This window comes from Peromyscus californicus, unplaced genomic scaffold (assembly GCF_007827085.1).
Source record: "Peromyscus californicus insignis strain IS unplaced genomic scaffold, ASM782708v3 Scaffold_9__1_contigs__length_137607984, whole genome shotgun sequence".
In the NCBI taxonomy this organism is placed as follows: domain Eukaryota; kingdom Metazoa; phylum Chordata; class Mammalia; order Rodentia; family Cricetidae; genus Peromyscus; species Peromyscus californicus.
In genome coordinates, this window is record NW_026294617.1 from 38907598 (window position 1) to 38928607 (window position 21010).

The following is a 21010-nucleotide window of genomic DNA, read 5'->3' on the forward strand; positions in this document are numbered from 1 at the left end:
AGCTGTAAGTATCTAACCAGGATTGCTAATTCATGACCTCTAAGATTGGACTCTAAATAATGGTTCCAAATCTTCCACTGCCAGGGTAACGCCATATGTGATAGCAAACCAATTCTTTTAGACTTGGGGGCTATGCACTGACCTTAATTGAGCACTCAAGACAACCAAGTCCATCTTCCATCACTATTATGGGGATTGAAGGCATTATTTTCAAACCGCAGAAAACATAGCCACTCTCCTGTGATTTAGACATACTAACCTTCATTCATTCCTTCTTGGTTATCCCCTCCTGGTTCCACTCCACTTCTGGGATGAGACATCACTCACTCCACATCACTACCTCCAAGTACCAGCCACAATCCACATATGAGCTCTCCTCCTTCTTTCCATGATTACTCAGTTTCTTCTTCCATCAAATCACCTACCTATCAGAACAGGGCATTTTCTTCCTTAGCACATCAGCTTACTTCTGTCTTCCTACCAATGGGTCTGGGACTTGTACCTTAGCATACTTATCCACAAATATAAATTTGGTCCCTAAAAGCCAGATAATTCCAGTTTTCTTAATTGACAACACATGCAAACAGTTCCCGTCCTCTGTAGAATTAAGTATAGTAGCAGGTGTTATCACAGGGATATGGACTTTAGCCATATCAGTGACACATACACTATCATTCTTTGTCTTGAAACATACAAGATTTCTTTGACGAAATCTCTCAAAGCTGTCAAAATCTAAGTCCAGGTGACTCCTTGGCAGAGGTTACACTAAAAAACAGGAGAGGCCTAGATCACCAGAGAGGAGAAAAAGAAAACAACAAACAAACAAACAACAGTAACAATTAAAAACATCAACAAAGGACCTGGAATCTACTTTTATGTAAATCATTCTGGTCTGGTTAGAGACAGCAAAAAATTTTACCTATGTTTCAAAATTCCAACAGAGGGCACCAAAATCATGGGCTAAATGGTTTGAAATCATCCTGAACCCACAGGCACAATCATACTGTTACTCCCTTAATAACTACTTTTATTCTTTTATACATAATGCCTGCCCAGTTCAAGCTTACCAATGTCCAGGGGCCCAAGAGCTGGCTGTTGTACATGGAAAACATCTTTGTTGTTTCCCTCCACAATCCCTGTCTTCTCAAGTTTCCTCTGGTATCCCAGCAATTTGGTAACATTTAAAAAAAAAAATCAACTATTTCTCGACTTTCTAAGTTTGGCATTTCATCATTCATTGCAAAATTGAAATGCAACTTTCAAATTCAATAAATTGCTAGGTAATGTTGATTTCAGTGTGTTTATTCTGTGTCCTACCACCTTGTTTGGTTCTGTGTTCTTGAAATGGTTGCTTCCATTTCTTCACTGAAGTTAAGGCTCTGGAGAGCACAAGTCCAGTCTCCTCCACCAGACTTTCTGGGTTGGGGGTGGAACATGTTCCTCTGTTTCTGGAGGTAGCTCTGTCTAGCTAATCTGACCTTTTCTTGGTTTAGCTAGAGAGATGGTTTTTGTCTTTGTTTTGGCTGTGCCCCGTGGCTTTGGAGGTTACTGGTATTTCATGCTCAAACTCTTGGCGAGATTAAACAGAAACAGATCCGGAGCCGCAGACCGCTCCGCTGTGCTTTCAATTTCAAGCTCCTTGGCTGGTATCCAGCTTCTCTTCAGCTTTCAGATTGTTCATGCTGTATTCATGCACATCATTTACTAGTTTCATGTATATTTGCTGAGAAAATAGAGTAAATCATAGCTGCTCCTTCTTCCTGGATGCAGATTTTCATTCTTTTACTTTTTAGTCAGCTTGAAACACTTTCTTCTGGTTTGTCCCTTGTCCAGTCTACCTCCATAAACTCTGATCTTGTTATAAGTCAAATTGGAAATTCTTTTCTTTAAATAGGAGAGTAGTGGTAGTGGGAATTTGATATGCCCGTGACTTTGGGCTATCTGGCCTGATAGAGGCAGTGCTTCTTGACTACCTACATGACCTCTTAAAGAGGGAGGGGGAGGGGGTCATGAGCTCTCTCTTGGACGTGGAAGGCTTCCTGGCTTATGGTTCTGTTTGGCGACCTCGTCTTTCCCTGAGAGATGAAGAGGCAACAGCGTCGCTTTATTGTTTACCAGTGAGCCTGTTTTATATATAGTTATAAATTTATATAATATAAATATATTTATAATTATATATTATATTACTATATAATATAATATTATATTACTATATATAATTTATATATATTTATATATGTGTGTGTGTGTGTGTGTGTGTGTGTGTGTGTGTGTGTGTGTGTATACCATTGAGGCTCTCGTTATAAGTGACGCCTAACATGACCTGAACCTGACCGCCTATGGCTAGTCCACATGGCCTGCCTGAGTCTCATCTCTGCAGCTGCCTACCCTGACAGCCCCCTGCCCCAGCACTCCCTGGGCACTCATACAATTACGCTGTGTGCCGCTACACCCCACCATCCCCAAGCCCACCACCCCCAAGCCCACCACCCCCAAGCCCACATGCAGCTGGTCTGTCCAAGCAGAGCCCAGCTCGACTCCACTCCACCCCACTTATAGCGGCTTGCAGTGCACGCATTCCTCATCTTCCAAGTTGCTTGGGGCCCCTATCAGCAGGCAGCACTCAGCCACAGCAGGCTGGCTTGCCCCAGAGCCTTGAGCACTCAGTGCATTGAGGTGCAGGTCCAGCAGATCCAGCAGATCCTGCCCTGTCCAAGTGGCTCCAATCTGCCCTGCCCCAGCCACCACCACTGCCGTTTTGTGCACAACCAGCCCTGCTTGTGCCAGCACTTCACTAGTGGTGAAGCATAATTCCACTCTTCTCCAAGCTGCAGGTAAGTGTCCCAGCCCAGGTGGCTCCCTAGCTCCGGAGGTTCCAGTCCCTTGTGTGCCTGTGTTCCACAGCCAGCCCACCTGTTCCAGCGGGCCTGCTCCGAGTGGGAGTTTTCTACTTGTGCATCCCAAACCCAGGTATATATACAATTTTTTATTAAAAAAATTCTTTTCTTTTACATACCAACCCCTGTTCCCCCTCCCTTCTCTTCTTCCACTCCCCCTTGCCTATCCCCATCCCATCGGCATCCCTTCCTCATAGAGAGTAAGGCCTCCCTTGGGTAGCCAACACAGGCTGTTATACCATGTTGACGCCAGACCTAGCCCCTCCCCCCTGCATCAGGGCTGTGTAAGGCATTGCACCATAGAGAATGGGGTCTAAAAAGCCAGTTCGTGTACCCAAGATAAGTCCTGGTTTCATTTCCAGGGGACCCACAAACACATCAAGCCACACAACTTTCACCCACATTCAGAGGGCCTAGTTCAGTCCCACGCAGGATTCCTAGTTGTCAGTCCAGATTCCGTGAGCTTCCATTAGTTCAGAATCATGATGGCAAAAACCACAAAAATAGCTGACCCAAACCCAGGGTTTTAAAAGCTGTGTCTGGCTGCCTGCTGAGCGCTGAGCGGTTCACTCCTCACCAACCATTTTCACTTTGCTGTTCCCTGGTGCCTGCAGCTGCTGCCAGAAACAAGTGCAGTCAGCAGGTTGAGCACTGGGTTCTGAGAAAGGCAGGCCCTGGCCTCCAGCCTGGGATCTGCCTGGCTGGAACTCCCAGCTCCTGCGTGTGGCAACACTTCCTGTGTGACCCGCTGATCCAGCTTTTATCTCTCTCTCTCCTCTCAGTCACTCTCTCTTTCTCTAACCAAATCTGTTCAGTATATTATTTAAGTTTTGTTCAAAATTTAGGTCAGCCAACCTCACCAAGTCAGAGTGCCAAGTCAGAGCAGCATTCCAGGGCCTGCTTTGGCACTACATCTGTGACACCTGCTGACCAAACATCATCAATACATCCTAAAATCACTGGGCAAGCCAGCCATCCATACTTGCCTGGTTAATTAAGAGCTTAGGACACCTAGGACACCAAGGACATTCTCCAGAGGATTTTATCTAAGGTAAATTACTTGATAACTTTCTACTTTAAACTGATGATTTTTTTTTTCAATTTGTAAATTTCTTCCATGCCAATGGCAGATAATATCACCATTCAGGAATTTAAAAACCGTACTGTTTCTACTATGGATAGAAATCTTAGAAGAGATATATGACCTACCTGAGATGTATACATTCTTAGCTACAGTTGCTATTAACCTGGCAATTCATATCATACCCTTTAAAAAATGGTTTGATAATGGTGCCAAGCATGAGAAATGATACAGAATTTGCAAAGTGGTAATGAGAAATTAGCCCAAAGGATTTATTCCATTGAGAATGATAATGATAAATTGGCAGATAAAATTCATTCTGTGGAACATGGAAATGAAAAATTGGTTGATAGAACCATGCTTTTGAAAGGTAATTTGCATACCATACAAATAATCTCTAAGGATGACAAAGTAGCATTGATGATAAAATGAAATCTTTAGAATCATATGTGAATGAAGAAAAAAAGAAACTGATTGATCTAATGAAGTCACTGAAATCATTTACTATTCAGGATGTTGCGACCCTACAAAAAGCAGTGTCAAATTGATTTCAAGCCTTAGAAGAAGTTATTAAAACTGGTAAAAAGAGCTTTAAGGCACAGACAAAAGATATTAGAGGGGAACTAACCATTCCAGTACCTTACAGAGTTAGACATGATTTGCCTAAGGTTGTGACTTCACCTGCTCTGATTTATTCTGTTACTGTTTGTGAAAAAAAAAGCCAGCAAATGTTAATTATTCCAAAGGATACACAGATTGTAAATGAAAGCTTATACATATGAGAGATTTAAAAGACATCAAGGAAGCAATAGCTACTACTATGGTATGCATTCACCATATGTGAGAAAGATGTTAAATATGTGGCCCTCAAGGAATAGAATAATTCCAAATGACTAGAATCAATTAATCTCAGCAGTATTAGAATATAGTCATCAGTTACAATGGAAAAGCTGGTGGAGAGAAGTTAAGGCCCTTGAACAGCAAGATTAGAGGTTTTGAGATTTCTCAAGATCAGATTCTTGGTGAGGACTGTTTTGCTGATATAAATAAACAAGCTACCTTCAATGAGCATACCTTGTCCATATGCCATACAGCAGCCTTAAATGCTTGGAATAAGATTCCAGAACCAGGAAAAACAAATGAGTCATATACTATGCTGAACATTTGCTGACTTTTTGGAAAGACTGACTACAGTTGTAAACAAAACAATATCAGATCAAGAAGTTAAATGAGTACTAATTCAGTCTTTTGTGTTTGAAAATGCTAATTTAAAATGCAAAAAGATAATTGTACCTTTAAAGGTCAGATCAGCACACATAGAATAATGGATCCAACATACAATCAATCTCTTAACTATAGTGATGAGGCTTAGATAGGAGAGAGAGGCAATTTCCAAAGGCATAAAGAGACATCGAAGTGTCAAATATTGTCATTGTGATAAACCAGGCCATATAAGAAGAAATTGTTCACGGGGCACTCCTAGAAACAATGTTTCTTCTAGGAATAACCAAAACAGAAGGCCCCAACCTTTTGGGTTATGTAGAAGATGCAGCAAAATCCAACATTGGACTAATGAATGCAGATCAATAAGAAACAAAGAAGACAACCCTTTACCATCTGGAAACACCTTGGGGAACTCTCACAGGCCCCCTTGTCAATCATGGTTCAGTCATTCCCAGTCACTGTGGAGGAAACTTCTCCCCAGAACAACTAGCTGAACAGTGCCCAACATAAAAAACAATACTGCTCTGGATGGTAGAACAGCTTTGAAAGATGAACCAAAAATCCCAAGAAAAACCGTAACACTAATATTATGGCAAAGTTCCATAAAAGAACAAAGACTAAAGCTAAGGGTATGAATAAATAACATCATAATTGAAGGCTTGCTGGACATAGGAGTGGGTGTGACTATAATTACACAAGAATTATGGCATCTGAATTGGCCTCTTTAGGAGGTAGATGTTCAGTTCCTAGGGATTGCAACCCTATCTCAGGTAAAACAAAGCATGAGATGCATTGAATGCATAGGGCCAGAAGGACACAGAGGAAGACTGAGACCATATGTGTCTAATGTAGCGGTGAATCTATGGGGTCGTGATCTGTTACAACAATGGAATACCCAGATTAATATTCCTCCAATCTCAGAAATAAACCATAAGTCAATTCATGTTTCTGGGAAAACTATTTTAATGGACTATAAAAAACAGTCACTGACCATTCAGGCTGTACAAAAACAGGGAACAACAGCTGTTGATATCTCAGAGGTACCAACTGCTCTACCTTTAAAATGGTTAACTGACAAACCTGTCTGGGTTGGGCAGTGGCCTATGATATCATAGAAACTACAGTCATTAGAACAGCTGGTTCAGGAACAGCTAACTACTCAACACATTAAAGAATCAACAAGCCCTTGGAATTCTCCTGTATTTATTATTAAAGAAAATCAGGAAAATGGGGAATGCTGACAAACCTGAGAGCCATCAATAAAGTAATTTAGCCAATGAGCTCTCTCCAGTATGTGATACCCTTGCCTTCTCTGTTACCTAAAGAATGACCTATTATAGTTATTGACTTAAAAGACTGTTTCTTCACCATACCTCTACAAGAAAAGAATAGTGAAAAATTTGCCTTAACAGTGCCTGCTTATAATAATTCTCAGTCAGTTAAGAGATATCAATGGAAGGTTCACCCACAGGGAATTTTAAATAGTCCCATCCTGTGCCAATATTTTTTGCAAAAAATTTGAAAATGATTTATGTACAGTTTCCACAATCTATAATATATAATTATATGGATGATATCTTATTAGCTAATTCAAATGTAGATACTTGGAAAAAAATGTTTGAGGAAGTAAAGAAAGTTTTGCCTCACTGGGGATTATAAATTGCTTCTGAAAAAAAAATACAAAGAGGAGATTCTATTAATTAGGATATAAAATAAGTCTCCAAAAAAATTAGAACCCAAAAGTTACAAATCAGGAGAGATCAATTATGGACTCTTAATGACTTTCAAAGATTGCTAGGAGACATTTCTAATTTATGGCCCAGTATTGGGATAAGTTCTAATAAACTGAAAATTTGCCCTGTGACCTAGAAAAAGACAAGGACTTAAATAGTCCAAAAGAATTATCAGCTGAAGCTGAGAAGGAATTGGCTCTAGTTGAAAAGAAAATATGAGAGACACATGTGGATCATGTGAATCCAGAGTATAACTGCATTCTGGTTATATTACCCTCTAGGCAACTCCCTACAGGGATTTTGCTACAGAGAGAAGATATTATATTAGAATGGATATTTCCACCACATAAACAGAGTAAGAAATCAAAGATATATGTGGAAAAGATTTCTGATTTGATTTTAAAAGGTAAATTAAGACTTTATCAATTGAAAGGAATGGATCCAGCAGAAACTGTAGTACCTTTAACTAATGAGGAAATATCCTCTTTATGGAAAGATAATGAATATTGGTAAAGAGCTTTCAGTAATTTCTTGGGAGAGATTAATAACAGTTTTCCTAAAAGTAAGAGAATCAAATTCATAAAAAGAACCAGTTGGGTCCTGACTCAAATTCTGTGGAGAACACCAATCTCTGAAGTCCTTACATTCTATACCGATGCAAATAAGTCAGAAGAGGCAGCATATAAATCAGGAGATTTAAGTAAAGTGGTTCAAAACCCTTACATTTCTGTACAAAGGTTAGAATTGTATGCCATTCTTATGGTACTAATGGACTTTACAAAACCTCTCAATATAGTTCTGACTCTCAATATGCAGAAAGAGTTGTTTTACATATTGAAACTGCTGAATTTATTCCTGATAAAACAGAGCTAACTTTGCTATTTATACAATTATAGGAAATAATCAGAAATAGCACAAGGTGATAATGAAATTGATTGATTATTAATAGGAAGTGTGTTGGAGGCCTCAGAATTTCATAAAAAAAATCATGTCAATAGCAAAGGTTTAAAAAGATATTTCTCCGTCATTTGGCAATGAGCCAAAGAAATAGTGAAAAAAATGTTCTACTTGTTCCTTCTATAATCAAACTGTATTACCTGCAGGAAGTAATTCTAAAGGTATACAGAGTTATGACATTTAGCAGATGGATGAGTTTCATTTTGCAGAATTTGGAAAATTAAATATGCACACCATACAATAGATACATTTTCAGGGTTTCAATGGACAACTGCTTTGAGTTCTGAAAAGGCTGATTCTATAATTACACACCTATTAGAAGTCATGGCCATAATGAGTACACCTTTACAAATTAAGACTGAAAATGCTCCAGCATATGTCTCCATTAAAATAAAACAGTATTTTTGCATATTATGATATAAAACACATTGTAGGTATACCACACAATCCTATGGGCCAAGCTGTTGTAGAAAGATTCAATTTCACTTTAAAAGAAATGCTTAATAAACAGAAAGAGGGAACCCAAACCCCCAAAGACAGATTGCACAATGCATTATTAACCTTGAATTTTCCTAATGCTGATAAAAAAGGAACAATAGCTGCAGAGAGATATTGGATAATGAAAAAACTACTGAGTTAAATCAGCCTGTGTACTTGAAAGATGTGTTGACCTCAGAATGGAAACCAGGATATGTGTTACATTGGGGAAGGGGTTTCACATTTGTTTCCACAGGAGAAGAAAAGCTATGAATAGCATCAAAATTAGTAAAGTTTCTACTTGAACAGGAGAAACCTCTTGATATGGAGAAATGATGGCTCATCTACCAATGTGACAATTCTATAAGATGTAAGGAAAACTCACCAAACAAGGGTCAGGGCAGGGTTCTGTTTTTGTCTTTACAGGAAACTAGAAATACCCATCTTCAAGAAGTCAAAAGACCCTGGACATCTAGACATCTAAAGCAGAAGGGAAGGCTATCCAGAAAAAATTTAAAGCAAAGAAAAACCAGACATATTGGTATCAATATTCTCTGCAGGGTAAATTATCACTACATAAACATCTATATCTCTTTACTTCTTGGAAAGTTGTAGCCCTGATTCAATTATAATCAAAGCTGGCTTTGGAGTTGGAGTGTGGCTCTCTCCTCTAAATCCAAGCATGTTGGTAAAAGTAATAATTAAGAGTTTCTGTCTCACACAGAGACACCTGGTGTGGGACAGAAGAATACCAAAAATCTATGGACTATTGTCAAAATTCTATTTCTCCTCATACTTATTCTTGACTCTTTTGAACCTTTCTTTAGATATAGTAATATCCTAAAATTTAAACTTTTCATTCTGATATAAATAATATTTAAATTTTCCACAATGAACAAAAATTTTCCTAACAGTGATCTCTGAAATCTCCAGAAGGAAGATGGGGCCCCACAACAATGATTCTGCATGGTTCATAATGATGCCATTGAGGTGATAAACACCACACACAGATCAGCGTTGAACTACAAACTGTTCAGGATAGTTCCAAGATGGCTAGCTGAGATGGTCCACCATCTCACACCTCTAGCTACAAGTGCTACAGATAGTCCTTATGAGACTTAACCATTGTTTTAGTTTTCTTACAGGATCCCACAGAGATATAATCACTCCTTAAACAGCATGAAGCAATTTTAAGAAAACGATGCCCCCTCTCCCAACAGGTTTTGTTTTCTCTGGGTTATGGATAATTGTTATCTGTTAGGGGTTGGTTATAAGTTGTAAAAGGGTTAGGGGTGGAACAATAAAGTTTAGACTCAGGATTCTCTTTTGGAAAAGAAAAAAAGGGGAATAGATAGGATAGAATAATAAAGTAGATTATTGTATCTACTTGTAAACTAAATCAGTAACTATCAGCTTTAGATAATTTGCATTGGTATGGATTCTTGTATATTTATACAAATGTAAAATTATTTTTCTATTCCTTTTTAAAATTTGTATATTGATATAAATACAAAACTATATTTGTCATATTGTACATATGTTCCTACTCCTGTTTGAAATAATTTGTATATTGATACAAATGTAAAGTTATATTTGTCATAGCTTATATATGTTCTACCTCTGATTAGGCTATTTTGTATATATATATATATATATATATATATATATATATATATATATTTATATTTATATTAAAGATATTGTGTCATATTGCACCACACATTTGTACCTCTGATTAAGATATTTTTGTTCATTGTCACACTTCAAGGTCATTGTCCCTGTACTATACATCTGTTTACAGATGCTCTATAATTTTGATGAGTAGAAATATACTAGGATATGCTTCATAACTAGATCTATTGCTCCACAAGGACTGTGAGACACTTGAGTGTGGTGGTATTGTGTTCCCTGAAATATTGTGCACGCTAATAAACTTATCTGGGGGTCAGAGAACAGAACAGCCACAATATTAAACATAGAGAATGTGCAGTGATAGCACACGCCTTTAATCCTAGCATTCCAAAGGCAGAGATCTACCTGGATCTCTGTGTGTTCAAGGATACAGCCAAGCATGGTGACTCACGCCTTTAGTCCCAGAAAGTGAGCCTTTAATCCCAGGGAGTGATGGCAGAAAGCAGAAAGGTATATAAGGCATGAAGACCAGAAACTAGAAGCTTTTAGCTGGTTAAGCATTCAGGCTTTCGAGAAACAGTTCAGCTAGATTCATTCTGGACTCAGAGGCTTCCAGTTTGAGGAGACAGGATCAGTTGAAGAATTGGCAAGGTGAGGTGGCTGTGACTTGTTCTGCTTTTCTAATCTTCTCGCATTCACCCCAATACCTGGCTCCCAGGTTTGATTTTATTAATAAGAACTTTTAAGACTCGTGCTACACTTGAGCCTGTTTTATATCATTAACTCAGCCTGACATAAAGAAAATAGCAACTACTTCTCAGTTCTAAAACAAGCTACATACCGTTAGCTGATTTTAGGCCTCAAAGCAAATTCAAACTAGATTGAATGCCTCATGAGTTAAACCTTCACAGATAGTACACATGAACAAATTCCCACATGTCTAATTGTGGAACCAAGGTCAGAAACAATGCAGCTTTGGTGTCAGTTCCTCGCTTGCTACATCTCGCTGATGAAGAGCTACCCCCTAAAATGTTAGTGAATTCCAATTTTATTTCCTATCCAGAAAGTGCTATTTATTTGTAGGTGCCTCAAAATATCTATATAATCTTTGACAACAGCAGCTATAAAATACTTCATAAGTGTATAATAACTAAACATACAAAAAAGTTGGGTAGCTTTTAGCCATATTATACTATTTTCTTTTGCCTAGTATGCTGTTTATGCTCTGCCTAAACAGCTCTCTGATTTTCATAAAAGATGCTGTGACCCAGGGCTGTCTCAAGTACATGAGATGTTTCACATGGGTTCATTTCCTTTTATTGAGTCGTGTTGTATGTTTATCCAAAAGGTGGTTTACAAAATGAAGCGTTTTCCCCCAGTTGCTCAAGTTTAAATGTGTCAATTAATCAGTTTTTTCAAAATACAACAAAACCTATTCCCTGTAGCTTTAAAGCTTTTCAAGTATCTCTTTCAATATTTTTGTCTGATTTTTAAAAATCTCCATTAAAAGGAGTCACATAGAGATGCCCCTCTGCAGATAGCATCATCCTTCTGTTAGCTGGTGGCAAAGAGTCTTCCTTTTCCCAAAGACTGAGTGCGTTTAAATCCTACAGACTATGGCAAACTGATATGTGTACATTTAACACATGGTACATTGAAGGTTTTGCTGAAATTCCTAGGAATATACTCATGTGCACATATTTGTGTGTGTGTGTGTGTGTGTGTGTGTGTGTGTGTGTGTGTGTGTGTGTATGAACGTAAAGGGGATTTAATGGAATGATTTACAGGCTGAAGTCCAATAATTCAACAATAGCTAGCTGTGAATAGAAAGTTAAAGAATCTAGTAGTTGCTCAGTCTCACAAGGGTGGATGTCTCAGCTTGTCTTCTGCATATGCTGGAATTGCAAAGAAGAAGGCTCCAATGCCAGCCAAGGAATGGATGTGCTAGCAAATCAAGAGCAAGCAGGCAAAGAGTCAAAGCTTCCTTCTTCCATGTCCCTATATATGCTTCCAGCAGAAGGAGTGGTCCAGATTAAAGGTGGTTCTTCTATCTTCAAGATCCCAATGAAAGGAGTGTCTTCCTACCTCAAAGGTCCAGACTAGAAGTGGATCACCCACTTTATTTTTTTTTTTGGTTTTTTCGAGACAGGGTTTCTCTGTGTAGCTTTGCACCTTTTCCTGGAACTCACTTGGTAGCCCAGGCTGGCCTCGAACTCACAGAGATCCGCCTGGCTCTGCCTCCCGAGTGCTGGGATTAAAGGCGTGCGCCACCACCGCCTGGCGGATCACCCACTTTAAACCAAGCAAAAAATCTCTCACAGATGTGCCCTTCATTCTGGATTGTAGTCCATTCCTTATGTAGTCAAGTTGACAACCTAGAATATCCATCATACTAATTGTCTAATTTTCTATCTATATGTTTTGTCAAAGCTACAGAAGTATGATAAGCAACTTGATTAATAAAGTAGGGAGTATGCACTTGTTGAGTAGAGATCTTTTAAATTCTGACAGAATCTAAAGTACTAAATGAAAAAAAAAGTTTTGACTGGTTGTCTAGGAGTTTCTGAGCTCACTCCATAAAAACTACATGAAAGGAACATCCAGGAAAGATATAAGACCAAGTCACAGAGAAAACAAAGTAGCAGCTTTGTTTTAAAGAACACTCTTCAGTATGGGAGAGATGTTAAGCTAGGAATCTGCTAATCAGGCTCTGGTTTTAGAGCTTTATAGGGCCCCTGGGTGCTCCCCTTTCCACTTTTGATTATGATTAGAAACTTGCTTCCAACCTATCTCCCCATTTTTTTCTCCAAAATGTCTCTTCAAACAATAAACTATCGTCTGAGGAAACACACATTCACTTCCCATGTCTACCTATGACCTTCTAACCCTCCTCAATTTGTGATTAATAGTTAAAGAAGGCAAGTAATTTTTATCAAGTGTGGTTTGATATAAGATTCCTTCTCTTTTATAAATGAAACAAGCAAAATGATGTTATTTAAGATGTTATTGTGTCACAAAGAACAGCAAAGGAATCTTTTAGTCAATCTTTCCTAATATTCTGGCAACATCTTAGTGTCTGAGTGTCAGGAAAGATACTCATATGATGAAATCTGAGAGATTAATGAGTGGATCATAGTTGAGATGAATAAAAAGGTTCAACCTGAAGAAAAGCCCTAATGAAAATGTGTTTGGAGATTAGAGTCACATTACCAGCTAAATCCATATGACACCCTTAACTTCCATTTCAGAAAGTTTATTTAGCATTTTAAAAAAAGCACAAGCAGGTCAAAAAACCATACACAAGCAGCAGAACCATCAGGATATCAGAAAATTAAACCTTGATTTCAACACTTCCCAGCAGAAATGCAGAGATTTGTGAGTTGATTTGTGCTGACAGGAGTATGGGTCAGATCATCACAGGGAAGGAAACAGTTCTGGAGATCACCAACTCAGATAAATCCCTGGATATGCAGCCTCTGTTTGCACAATAATTCACTACAGAAATTCAAAAGAATACTATAAATAACTCCACCTGCAATCTAGTTGGCTATGTACCATCATGCATCAAGAGACACTGTTTATCAATGAATGCCATCCATGTAGGTACCTTCAAGTTTGATCTTACAAAAGTGTAAGCAATTATTTAAGCTTTAGGAATAATTTACAATCCAGATATTAACCTTTTCCTCCAAGACACAAAGAATTTTTTAAAAGCAGTATACAAACTTCATGTGAAGTGAGTGTAAAGAACAAATAACTTAATTTACCTAGAGCACCCCAAAATAATGTATGGACAAAACATGACTGGAAAAACCATGGCAGAAGTACAGTATAAAGCTCAGTCCATTAAAATGTCATTGCAACAGTTCTTTATCAGATTTTCTCCTCATTCATGGTTTTGAGACTGCATGCCTCTGTAGAGCAATGAGTGGATGAGAATTAGGTACAACACCAGGCTGACCTTGAACTCACAGAAATCTGCCTGCCTTATTTCCTCAAGAATGCTGCATAGTAATATGCCAACCCACCCACTCTTCATGACTCCATTCATATCACAGCCTTGAGTCTCATCACATTGTTTTTTGCATTATCCTAACATTTTTGAATACTCAGAGTACATCTTTCCTAACAAATAATAATTAATGGGAATATTGAAGTGAATATCCCCATTTTAGCAATATTTCTAAGACAGAGAAAATGAAGTAACTTTTTCAAACATACACATTAATCTTCATTCAAATTGAAATGTGGCTTTATCTAAAAACCAGATCATTTTGTTCTCATTCATAATACAAGAGTTCAAAATATAACTTTCAGGATACTTTACTAAAGACCTATCTACATGTACCACTGATTTATAGATTTTCTTTTAACCAACTAATATACCTATCTCTTATTCTTAATCCTAGATGTAAAAACACTGGAGCTCTGGTAAGTGACATGGCTCCATGGATTCCTTTCTCTATGTGGTCATGAGTAACTGGAACCCCAACATTTCTAAGCCGTGTGACATACATGAGACCATCGTCTCTTAGAAGGTCATGTTCACAAGTGACGATGTAGGTCAGGGGCAAATTCTGTAACTGGGAGTCACTGGCTAGTGAAGGGGACATCCTGCTATCCACAAGTGCTGGATAGGAATCATTCAGTTTTCCAAGAACAGGCTCAGTATAAACATGGTTTTTTTTAAACTTCTCAGGAAGGAAGTCACTCCAGTTAACAAACTTGAACAGGTGTCTTGATCCTTCAGGCATGTGTTCATTTCTTAGTGCGGCCTGGAGCAGAGTTTTGTCTTCAGTCACATACAGGCATATCAACTTAATTAATACCTCCCTGTATAGAAGTGGACCATGTTCATACTCTCGATGAGATGGCAGAAGGGTGTCAATCAACTGCAGGACAGGGTATATCAAGGCTTGTGCCTTAATTCTGTCTTTGTATTCTGGATCATTCTGTAGCTAGACATATAATAAGTATTCATGAGTCAATAGCTTTCAAACAAAATGATTGGTAGGTTCATTTTAATACTCTGTGGTAAAATAAATTTCTTAACCTGAAATATTATTGGTGATTTTTCCTATAAAATTTACTCTAATTTAGAGACACAAGAGCATGTCATCCCACTTTCATCTATGCAGAAACAATGCATATTCTGTTGCTTATACGTTTATTCACATATGACATCCAAACAGGAATATGATCAGGAAGATCAGGAGCACCCTAGTAAAAATGATAAAATAACTATAATGAATTTTTTGTTTGTTTCTTTTAATAAATTTAGCTTTTGTTGTTTTTGATAGGGTTGTGTTGTGTGTCTCAAGTTGTTTGAGAACATAATGTCCCTCTGTCTCAGTCCCCCAAATGTTCTACAAATAGGTATGTATTTTTATGTCTAGTTTCCCTAAAATAATTTTGACCCAAGTAATATAATGAGCCAAAACTACAAATATAATGTAAGACAAATGCCAAAAACCACATATAAAATCTGATGGTACTTGGCATGCTAAAGGAAACAAATAATATTTATCTAAGTAATGTGGCATGATAGAAATGATAGAAGATATAGAAAACAATTAATGGAAACTAGAAGAACAGAGAGGGATGTGAAATGTTGCACATCTAGCCTGTCTCTTATCAGAAATAAGAGGAGTTTTGAGTCTGTAGCTACATTCTTTTCTTCTTGTACACTCCACAGCAGTGAATCTAGCCTTCACTTGTAAGCATAAGAATACTTAACCAGCACCAGCCTCTATAGCAGTTGTACATCAGTGAATGTATACACTGCCATTCTTTGGGTATCCCAAGATATGCAAAATGTTCTCAAGACCATGACCTCATAAAAGCAAATGAAATCAAAGAATTCCATGAAACTCATTAGCTCATCACAAGGTTAACCATCTGATTAACTTAAAATTCCAGGAGAGTATAAAAGAACTCATAAATTCAGAATGGAAATGAAGAAATAAAAATTTCCACTAGAGACTCTTTCCAGGGTCTGTGTTCCTTCCCAGTAGTTTTGCAATGGGAATTTTCTAGATAAAATGCAACCTCTCAGAAAGGTGGGAAAAAATTCTGCTTTGAGCACAGCTTACAAACTGAGGCCCAGTTGTGATAGCTCTTTCAGGAGCAGCAGGAGTGCTGCCCCCAAGGGAGTTAGCACATATGCTTGTGCTTGAAGAACACCAAGGTTATAATGTAGTTTTATCTTAATTTTATATTGAAATACAAAATGAAATGAATAAGAAATGAAATTGCTCTGTCAGTAAATTATTTGTTGATACAAGTTTGAAGGCCTCACTACAGATGGTCAGAACCAAGAAAGTTGGGCATAGCAGCATATGCCTGTTACCCATCTCTATGTGGATACAAGGGGATCCCTGAAATTAACTGGACAGCCAATCCATCTGACTCAGTGATCTCAGACCCAGTAACGGACCTAGTTTCAAAAATTCGGTATAGAAATATAGAGAAAGACATCCTCTGACCTCTACATGCATGACCATACACATGAACAAGCACTTGCAAATACACACATTTTTGTATGTGTATACTCACATAAACACAGACATTAAAAGAAAACTATTGCATTTAAGGTGGAAAAAAGGAGAGAACTATAGTTCTTTAGGTAGTAGTTGAAAACTCCACATGCTTTAAACCAAAAGAAGGTGAATTAAATGCTTTGATACATTAACCATTGAGGAGGGTGTCTGGGATTCAAATTTCACTAGTCCTATGCTGTTGTGAGCCACTGGATCTCTTCTTCCTTCAATACTTACTGTGCTAAAACTAGTAAAATTTCATGGTGGAAATACTGTCTTTACCTCTAAGTTCTAAGTTTTAAATGTTATTAAAAAAGGTTTCAAATAAAAACCATCACAAATGCTCATTTATACCAAAAGCCACCAGGAGTGGCAAGGTGAGGGGAGGACTGGAGACACAGGTCGAGGTGAGTTGAGATGCACATAGCAGGAAAAGAAGGCAGATGTGAAAAAAGAAGTAAGCATTTCTTTAGGTAGAATTTCTCAGTCCCCCAGATGTCTCTGCAGTCCAGGATATTCATAGGATTTCCAGATCGTGGAAGAGTGTTCCCATTCCACAACTCTGGTACTGAATGAGTTAACTGGGAGTTCTTGCACTTGGCCAAGATGTTTGTAAATTACCAAGAACTTCATAGTAATAGTCAACCCAGAAAGAGAAAGAGAGAAAAAAAGACATGTTTTTAGTACAGTGATAGGAGAGCTGGGAGTTGCCACTAGTTTTTAAAGCAGCTCTGGCAGGGCTGGGAGGCTTGCATTGTTACTTATATGAGGGCTGCTGGAACCAAGCTCCTAGCTAGCTGCAGGGCAGTTTGGAAGGTTTATGGCTCAAGTTAACTTTTAGACTCCAGTGAGTCATAGCACAAAAAAGCTGTTTGTAGCAGGACACTGCTGCTACTGAGAACTTAGTGAACTTCATCAGCTCTAGTTTACGCTCTCAAAATTCTTGTAGTGCGATAATAGTGTGTTATATCTTTGTAAGACCCCAAATGAATTAATGGCACATTTCTCCCTTGAAGGGAAGGGTTAAAATCTTTGCCTCTTATCATAGGCTGCCAGTGAAACCATCCTACAAGGTCAGCAGCCCTTAGGAATACTCTAAAACTTTCTTATGTTTTTTTTAGGCGGCTTTTTGGGATTAAGATAGTTTGTTGCTTCCTTATCTAAGCCTGTTTAAGTCAGTTTATGATTGGAGCTGGCTAAAATGTCTTTTATTTTAAGCCTGTGTCCTGTAACTTCTATCAAAAGCTGTTTCTCTTTAGATTCCTTTTGACTCATGGTGCAAGAAATATTCTTAGAAAAGGGGGTTCATATCTACTCACTACTACAAGAGGTATTCGGTCCTCCAGGTCTGCAGCATCTTTTGGTGAAGTCTGTTAGTAGCCAGAAATTCAGGGGTCACCTTTATTACTCCCTGGGGAAATTGCCTCTACTCTGGACAGCCTCTGTCAAGCAACACTCCTCCTTTTTGAGTGTGCTCAGTTGATTACTCTTCTGAGTCTGGGTACCCAAGGACGCCAGGTCTCAAATATTATTAAGGACCAGCCTTAAGAAAATTCTTTCCAGGGGCCCAGAAAAGAAGCTACAAACATCGAGAATTATTTTCAGAAAAAGAATGTAAATACATCAAGTTCTTTGTCCATCTACTTTATTCCTCTGGGATAAAATCCAGTCTACACAGCTTCAATTCTGTTGTCATGCCTAGCTCCTTTCTTGTCTGATTTCTCTCTACATTTATCTGCTGTCCCCTCTAAGATCTATCTTAATTCTCTCATCTTAGTTCTGCTCCATCTTGGTCTTTCTCATCTCGTTCTCCCCCCATCTTATTCTTCCCCATCTGGCTCTTCCTCATCTTCCATCTCATTCTTCTAGTTCTCCAGTCAAACTCCTTTTTATCCTCTTCAAGTCTCTGAGGTACAGTTATATACCCATGCAATAGCAATGCTCTAGCTAAAGCAAGTTCACCAGGCTTGAATTCTTACAGAGTCATAAAGGCAGATAAGAATTTTCCTCAGGCAGTGACCATCAGGCTTTCTTTTACAACCTAAAAGGGGAGTGGTAAAGGAGGAGGTCAACTAAGAGTCAAAATTGGTTAATAGATCAGAAAGGAGGATTTTATATGCTCAAACTACATTCCTAGGGTTGGTTAGGTAAATGTTAGGAGTCTATAATGTTTGTATAAACACCACTAGTGCTATATAAGAAAGGAGGGTCTGAGCTTAATTTATCTTAATTCAGGAGATCATTTGGTCTTGGATGCTTGATAGGTATTTCAGATAAAATTCACTGTTATGAGTTCTTAGAAGCATCCATAGCATACAAGGAAAATCATTACAGGAATTGATTAATATGTATACAAAAGCTAATATATCACCAAAAATTCTTAAGCCATGGTTTGACCTTTGGAAATGTCCTTGACCTTTCCAAGTAGTAGCTTTTGTGATAGTAGCTGACTTCCATTATATTTTATTGTGCCTTGTAGCATTTGAGTTTCTATCTGTTTTCTACAGGGAATCATGACCACACCTAACAGCAAATTTGAAGTCTCCAAAAGGATAATGGGGCCCCCTAATGATGATTCCATCAGGATGATGATAATATCACTAAGTTGACAAACACTACCCAAAAATTGGCTTTGGACTACGAACTGCTCAGGACAATTTCGAGATGGCTAGCTGAGATGATCCAGCTTCACAGACTACTTGAGCAAGGACTTGAGACAAGTCCTGCACTTTCACATTATGCAGAGACTGGACAACAAATGATACAACTACCTCTCCCAGGACTTGACAATTAACTCAATATTTTTTCTTTTCAGGATCTCCTAAAGATGCCTTCACCCCCAGACAGCAGGAAGTCATTTTAAGAATACAATGCCTACATTCTCAAGAGGTGGGATGGGTCTTTTTTGGTCTTTCAATGGGTTTTGGATAATTGTCACTGTTTAGGATGGTTGGTTACAAATTGTTATTGTTAATGGACAGGAAAAATGCTAAACAAAGGAGATTAGATTTAAGGTTCTTTTTCTTGTTTGAAAAGAAAAAAGAGGGTTTAGATAAAAGGTGGATTATTGAATCTGCTCTGAAAAAAAGATATATAAATGATAAATAAAGGGTAGATTATTGAATCTACTCTGAAAAGAAAAAAAGAGAAATAATTGATATATAATGATAAAAGGTAGATTATTGAATCTGCTTTTAAAAAGCAACTACTAGTTTTAAATATTTTAGATTGGATTGGATTTCAGTATATTGTATATAAATTATGTATATTGATACAAATTTGAGATTGATTTATATAGATATAATAAGATAAAAAGGTAGATTATTGAATCTACTTTTAGAAGGAATCTACTAGTTTTAGATATTTTATTGGATTGGATTTTTGTATATTGTATTTAAATTATGTATATTGATACAAATTTGAGATTGATTTTGTTAAAAAGTACTGTACATATATTTCTAATCTTGTTTAATATATTATACCTATACAGTTCATTTAACAATTTTATGCAATTTACTAATCCTTGAAAGTTATTATTACCAACTAAGTAGGATATAAAGAAATGTAAGTTAGTTGTCAGTCATTACAATTGAACTTGTAGTCATATTAGACATGTTTTCAAGGTAAAGCAGAGATACATTTTATATAGACAGGTCATCTTCAAAGATTTCAGAGATCTACAGAATATGACATTTGAGATGTCTTAATAACATAGATTTTTTTTCTTTTTTTTTTAATGACTATGATACATGTCTGCTCCTGGCAGCACCAATCTAATTCAAAGAAGATGATGGGCATTGAAGAAACTCCATATGGAATTTACTTTTAACGTGGCAAAAGTTAGTCAGAGGGTAAGAAAGTGCTCTTGCATCAACAGCTGATAGTATGCTATCCAAAATAAACAAGTAGGACACAAAAGAAAGGACTGCCGATCCTTGCCAAGATGAGGTAGAAAGGCTCTTTAGAAAATCCTGCTTCACAGATAAGTCTGTCAGTTATGCTAGCCCTGTAGGCCAAAGAATGGGTACCCCAACATTGCAGAGGAACCTCAGGTGACTATCCAGGCAGCAAGCTGTTTCTGTCATAACTCACATTTTTCAGGAGTTGCTTGTTTGCACTTCCTGTTTAACTAGGTAATATTATTCCCTTCTTTGGTCTCTGAGGGAGTTAAAGATTAAATAGTTATAGTTATAATTTTCCTTTTAAGAAATTCAGAAAAGAAACTCACTAAGAGTATAAGTGTATAAGTTTGAAAGACATCAAAAGATAAGTTTTGGTTGGTAATATAAGTTAGGATAGAAAGTGAATTAGGTACATTTTAGACTCAACAAAATAGGATAGATAATGGAATATTTACTCTGAATTTGTCAAATGCAAATGGGCTAGACATGGTTGATATATTTATTGCCTGTATATATTATATATCGTTATTGTACTTATTGTATATAATTTTTCTTATATTAGTTATAA

At 37.5% G+C, this 21010-nt stretch overlaps 1 protein-coding gene across 1 annotated transcript in view; it reads right to left on the reverse strand.

The window, feature by feature from the left end:
* Positions 1–14356: 14356 nt before the first annotated feature.
* The window catches only part of LOC128106722 (arylacetamide deacetylase-like 2), a 34597-nt gene continuing 27943 nt past the window's right edge, over positions 14357–21010 (reverse strand). Inside the window, exon 5 of the mRNA XM_052732252.1 lies at positions 14357–14959. Coding sequence (XP_052588212.1) covers positions 14357–14959 — 603 coding nt within the window. The remainder of the gene's footprint in view (positions 14960–21010) is intronic.